General features: G+C 49.1%; 1 protein-coding gene across 1 annotated transcript; it reads right to left on the reverse strand.

Annotated features, from left to right (window-relative positions):
* Positions 1–1,715: 1,715 nt before the first annotated feature.
* On the reverse strand, positions 1,716–3,736 carry LOC131989209 (keratin-associated protein 4-4-like; the record flags this gene model as incomplete). Its single annotated transcript, XM_059354407.1, is given in 3 exon segments — positions 1,716–1,756; positions 2,407–3,173; positions 3,576–3,736. Coding segments are annotated over 3 exon segments (969 nt in total), but the record flags the coding sequence as incomplete, so codon positions are not given.
* Positions 3,737–6,000: the final 2,264 nt, after the last annotated feature.

Here is a 6,000-nt window from a genome sequence, read left to right on the forward strand (position 1 = left end):
AGCAAGGTTAAGATCATTTTAAGTTCAAAGTAAGTCATCATTTTAAATATTGTCGTCTTTTACAAAAAGACAAAAATTCCAGTGTGAATTCTGCATTTTCAATCTGCATGTCTTAAGTCTTAATGCTGTATTTGGCCTATTATTCTAGCAATGACTCAATGGACTAGGTGCCTAAACTTGAGTCTGATAATTGGAAGCTGTACAAGATTTAAGCGTATGAGTGAATCTGACTACATAGTCCTTGTTCTATGTCCGTGATGGCAGTGATGTACTGATGGTGATTCAGCTCTGATGTTACTGTTGGTTTGACAGTAGCCATGACAGCAGAACCAGGCAGAATGCAGTGACGAGGCTGATACTGTGGCTTATTCCACTTGAAGCTGTAAATAAGGAGAAAAGAAACAAAACAAAACTTTAGTTTACCAAACAGTCATGCAACTTTTGAAAATTTTGAATCAAGTAGCACTTAGTATTGCTTACATATGCCATTCACGATGATGTTGCTGGTTTCAATGTCGAAACCAGTGACAGATGAAGCTGCATTAATCAAAACACTTGCAATCTGAGTGTTATTAGGAGCAGATGGGTTTTGAAACACAATGTCCATTATGTTATAGACCGATCCATTACTGCAGAAGAAAAAAAATATATATTTGAAGATACATCAGCAATATGCCACTATTATTAAGGAGTAACATAATGAATCTTAATAAAGTACCTGAATGCCACCACTTCCAAGGAGACGAAGGAGGAAGGGAATGCCTTTTGGAAAACTGGTGTCAGCTGCAGAAACAGGAAATAAATAACATTTAATGACTAACAATTAATCAAAAATGTCTCTGTGTATTTTTCTTTTGTTTTCTGTACTCTCTGTAAGAAAACAAATGTATGCAATTAAGGAGACAACAGACATGAATAAATTGATGGGCACAAGTACAGGTTTTTAAAAGAATAGATGATCATTTTTTCAATCCCTGCCAGGCATTAACCTGGAGCAGGATCATGTGTTGTACCCATCAGCTTAATATTTTTGTGTATGTTTATGACTGTATCCTCAAGGACTTCCTATGATTGCATGATTCAATTTTTAAAATCGTATCATCTCTGTGATGAAATGATTCAGTGGGTGTACCAATAGATTTTATCCTAAGTGTGAGACTCACCTCTTTCTTTATCATTTCAGCTCGATTTTTATAAGCTGTAGATGATGGGACCAGCAAATCACTTGTGAATGTGCTTTGAAGAGATCTGAAAGTCACCCTGATTGTAGTGAGTGCTACAGTTGGAGGTGCTGCGGTTGTAGGTGCTGCGGTTGCAGGTGCTGCAGTAGTAGGTGCGGCTGTAGTTGGATCTGTAACTGGACTTGCTGTAAAAATATTTTTGGAATAAGAATAATTTGTGTTATATCTATATTGTTTAAAACATACAAAAGTGTAAACTTTTTTTCAGTGTTTGTTACTATTATTGACTTGTGCAGCAACATAATTTTGTTACTGACCGACTTAAAAACCCAACAATAGCTGCATGTTATTCCAAATGTTTTAATAAAGTGAACTGTTGTGTTGACTTACCTACTACTGTGGCTGACGCAGGAACGAAGCTTACGTTGAAGCTACCGCTTGAATTGGTGACAGCATCAACTAAGGTTTCAACAACGGCTGCATTTGTTGGGAGGTCATTCACAGGAGTAGTTCCCTTGAAGATAACGTCCATCTCTACTTCAGCAGGAGAAGTTTCTTTTGATAGACGTCCGGCTCTGTATCATGCAAAGAAATTGATAAATCATGATATTAGGTGAGTTTCTTGCCATGTGTTACACATGAAAATTTCAACATTAAAAGACACAAATTTGAAATATAGATTAAAAAAATCAGAGAACCACTGTTAGCAAAAATTGTCTTACCTGAACTCCTTCACCGTGCAGCGTAGAAAGTGTAGAGGATGTTTCTTCCTGTATATTTTCGCACACTGCAGAAATAAATGATATTGAAAATCCTTAAGTAGGTTTAAGCATGCATTTTTCTTGAAATAATATTAAAGGTTATGATAATAAATATTCAAATAATGAATTTTCCTCTTCACACATTTGTCTTGAAGCCAAAACATTCTGTGCATTCAAACACTATCAAAGTCAGTGAAAAATTTATAATTTGAAAATGTACTCACCACACCTTCCACACGTTCTGCAAGATTTTTGTATTCACTGCTGCTGGGGTCACTGAGGGCATCTGTGTAAGGTTCTTCTGTTACAACTTCCAAAGTATATTTATGTTCAGGGGCCAAATTGGTTGCAGCAGTTGTTGCAGTTGTTGGTGCTGCTGTTGTAGGTGCAGCAGTTGCAGGTGCTGCTGTTGTAGGTGCAGCAGTTGTAGCCCCAGCAGTTGTTGGTGCAGCAGTTGTTGCTACTGCAGTTGTGGGTGCTGACGTCGTGGGTGCAGCAGACATTGCTGCTGCGGTCGTAGGTCCGACAGTTGTAAGTGCAGCCGTTGCAGCTGCTGCAGTTGTTGCTGCTGCAGTCGTGGGTGCAGCGGTTGTTGGTGCAGCAGTTGTAGGTGCAGCAGTTGTTGCTGCCGCAGTTGTGGGTGCTGACATCGTGGATGCAGCAGTTGTTTCTGCTGCGGCCGTTAGTGCTGCAGTTGTTGGTGCAGCAGTTGTAGGTGCTGCAGTTGTCGCCGGTGCAGTTGTTGCTGCTACGGTCGTGGGTGCGGCAGTCGTTGGTGCAGCAGTTGTAGGTGCTGCAGTTGTTGCTGGTTCAGTTGTGGGTGCTGCACTCGTAGGTGCGGCAGTCGTTGCTGCTGCAGTTGTGAGTGCTGACGTCGTTGGTGTGGCAGTTGTAGGCGCGGCAGTTGTGGGCGCAGCAGTTGTTTGTGCAGCAGTTGTAGGTGCAGCAGTTGTTGGTGCAGCAGTTGTAGGTGCAGCAGTTGTCACTGCTGCAGTTGTGGGTGCTGGCGTTGTGGGTGCGGCAGTTGTGGCCGCAGCAGTTGTTTCTGCTGCAGTTGTGGGTGCTGACGTAGTGGGTGCAGCAGACGTTGCTGCTGCGGTCGTAGGTCCGACAGGTGTAAGTGCAGCCGTTGTTGCTGCTGCAGTTGTTGCTGCTGCTGTCGTGGGTGCGGCAGTTGTTGCTGGTGCAGTTGTAGGTGCAGCAGTTGCTGCTGCCACAGTTGTGGGTGCTGACGTCATGGGTGTAGCAGTTGTTTCTGCTGCGGCCGTTGGTGCCGCAGTTGTCACCGGTGCAGTTGTTGGTGCTGAGGTCGTGGGTGCGGCAGTTGTTGGTGCAGCAGTTGTAGGTGCTGCAGTTGTTGCTGGTGCAGTTGTGGGTGCAGTCGTAGGTGCTTCAGTTGTGGGTGTGGCAGTCGTGGGTGCAGCAGTCGTAGGTGCAGCAGTTGTAGGTGCAGCCGTTGTAGCTGCTGCAGTTGTCGCTGCTGCAGTTGTGGGTGCTGACGTCATGGGTGCGGCAGTCGTGGGCGCAGCAGTTGTTGGTGCAGCAGTTCTTGCTGGTGCAGTTGTGGGTGCTGCAGTTGTAGGTGCAGCAGTTGTGGGTGCTGACGTCTTGGGTGCGGCAGTCGTGGGCGCAGCAGTTGTTGGTGCAGCAGTTGTTGCTGGTGCAGTTGTGGGTGCTGCAGTTGTAGGTGCAGCAGTTGTTGCTGCTGCAGTTGTGGGTGCTTCAGTTGTGGGTGCAGCATTTGTTGGTGCAGCAGTTGTAGGTGCTGCAGTTGTTGCTGGTGCAGTTGTGGGTGCTGCAGTCGTAGGTGCAGCAGTTGTTGCTGCTACACTTGTGGGTGTGGCAGTCGTGGGTGCACTTGTAGCATCAGCAGTTGTAGCCCCAGCAGTTGTAGCAGCAGCAGTTGAAGCAGCAGCAGTTGTAGCCACAGCAGTTGTAGCCGCAGCAGTTGTTGCAGCTGCAGTTGTAGCAGCAGCACTTGTAGCCCCAGCAGTTGTAGCCCCAGCAGTTGTGGCAGCAGCAGTTGTAGCCCCAGCAGTTGTAGCAGCTGCAGTTGTAGCCCCAGCAGTTGTAGCCGCAGCAGTTGTAGCAGCTGCAGTTGTAGCCCCAGCAGTTGTAGCAGCCGCAGTTGTAGCCCCAGCAGTTGTAGCAGCTGCAGTTGTAGCCCCAGCAGTTGTAGCAGCTGCAGTTGTAGCCCCAGCAGTTGTAGCAGCAGCAGTTGTATCAGCAGCAGTTGTAGCAGCTGCAGTTGTAGCAGCAGCACTTGTAGCCCCAGCAGTTGTAGCCCCAGCAGTTGTAGCAGCAGCAGTTGTAGCCCCAGCAGTTGTAGCCGCAGCAGTTGTAGCCACAGCAGTTGTAGCCCCAGCAGTTGTAGCCGCAGCAGTTGTAGCAGCAGCAGCAGTTGGAGCCCCAGCAGTTGTAGCAGCTGCAGTTGTAGCCCCAGCAGTTGTAGCCCCAGCAGTTGTAGCAGCAGCAGTTGTAGCAGCATCAGTTGTAGCCCCAGCAGTTGTAGCAGCTGCAGTTGTAGCAGCTGCAGTTGTAGCAGCAGCAGTTGTAGCCCCAGCAGTTGTAGCAGCAGCAGTTGTAGCCCCAGCAGTTGTAGCAGCTGCAGTTGTAGAAGCTGCAGTTGTAGCCCCAGCAGTTGTAGCAGCTGTAGTTGAAGCCCCAGCAGTTGTAGCCCCAGTAGTTGTAGCAGCAGCAGTTGTAGCAGCAGCAGTTGTAGCCCCAGCAGTTGTAGCCGCAGTAGTTGTAGCCCCAGCAGTTGTAGCAGCTGCAGTTGAAGCCCCAGCAGTTGTAGCCCCAGCAGTTGTAGCAGCAGCAGTTGTAGCAGCAGCAGTTGTAGGTGCAGCAGTTGTAAGTGCTGCAGTTGTAGGTGCTGCAGTAGTGGGTGCAGCTGTTGTTGCTGCGGTTGTGGGTGCGGCAGTCGTAGGTGCTGCAGTTGTTGCTGCTGCTGTCGTTGGTGCAGCAGTTGTAGGCGCTGCAGTAGTGGGTGCTGCAGTTGTTAGTGCAGCAGTTGTGGGTGCAGCAGTTGTAGGTGCTGCAGTAGTGGGTGCAGCTGTTGTTGCTGCGGTTGTGGGTGCGGCAGTTGTGGGTACAGCAGTTGTAGGTGCTGCAGTTGTAAGTGCAGCCGTTGTAGCTGCTGCAGTTGTCGCTGCTGCAGTTGTGGGTGCTGACGTCATGGGTGCGGCAGTCGTGGGTGCGGCAGTCGTGGGCGCAGCAGTTGTTGGTGCAGCAGTTGTTGCTGGTGCAGTTGTGGGTGCTGCACTTGTAGCCCGAGCAGTTGTAGCCCCAGCAGTTGTAGCAGCAGCAGTTGAAGCAGCAGCAGTTGTAGCCCCAGCAGTTGTAGCCGCAGCAGTTGTAGCCGCAGCAGTTGTAGCAGCTGCAGTTGTAGCAGCAGCACTTGTAGCCCCAGCAGTTGTAGCAGCAGCAGTTGTAGCAGCAGCAGTTGTAGCACCAGCAGTTGTAGCAGCTGCAGTTGTAGCAGCTGCAGTTGTAGCCCCAGCAGTTGTAGCCGCAGCAGTTGTAGCAGCTGCAGTTGTAGCCCCAGCAGTTGTAGCCCCAGCAGTTGTAGCAGCAGCAGTTGTAGCCCCAGCAGTTGTAGCAGCAGCAGTTGTAGCCCCAGCAGTTGTAGCCCCAGCAGTTGTAGCAGCAGCAGTTGTATCAGCAGCAGTTGTAGCAGCTGCAGTTGTAGCAGCAGCACTTGTAGCCCCAGCAGTTGTAGCCCCAGCAGATGTAGCAGCAGCAGTTGTAGCCGCAGCAGTTGTAGCAGTAGCAGTTGTAGCAGCAGCAGTTGTAGCCCTAGCAGTTGTAGCAGCTGCAGTTGTAGCCGCAGCAGTTGTAGCAGCAGCAGTTGTAGCCGCAGCAGTTGTAGCAGCTGCAGTTGTAGCCCCAGCAGTTGTAGCAGCAGCAGTTGTAGCCCCAGCAGTTGTAGCAGCTGCAGTTGTAGCAGCAGCAGTTGTAGCAGCAGCAGTTGTAGCAGCTGCAGTTGTAGCAGCAGCAGTTGTAGCCCCAGCAGTTGTAGCAGCAGCAGTTGTAGCCACAGCAGTTGTAGCCCCAGC

Source organism: Centropristis striata, chromosome 17 (genome assembly GCF_030273125.1).
Source record: "Centropristis striata isolate RG_2023a ecotype Rhode Island chromosome 17, C.striata_1.0, whole genome shotgun sequence".
In the NCBI taxonomy this organism is placed as follows: domain Eukaryota; kingdom Metazoa; phylum Chordata; class Actinopteri; order Perciformes; family Serranidae; genus Centropristis; species Centropristis striata.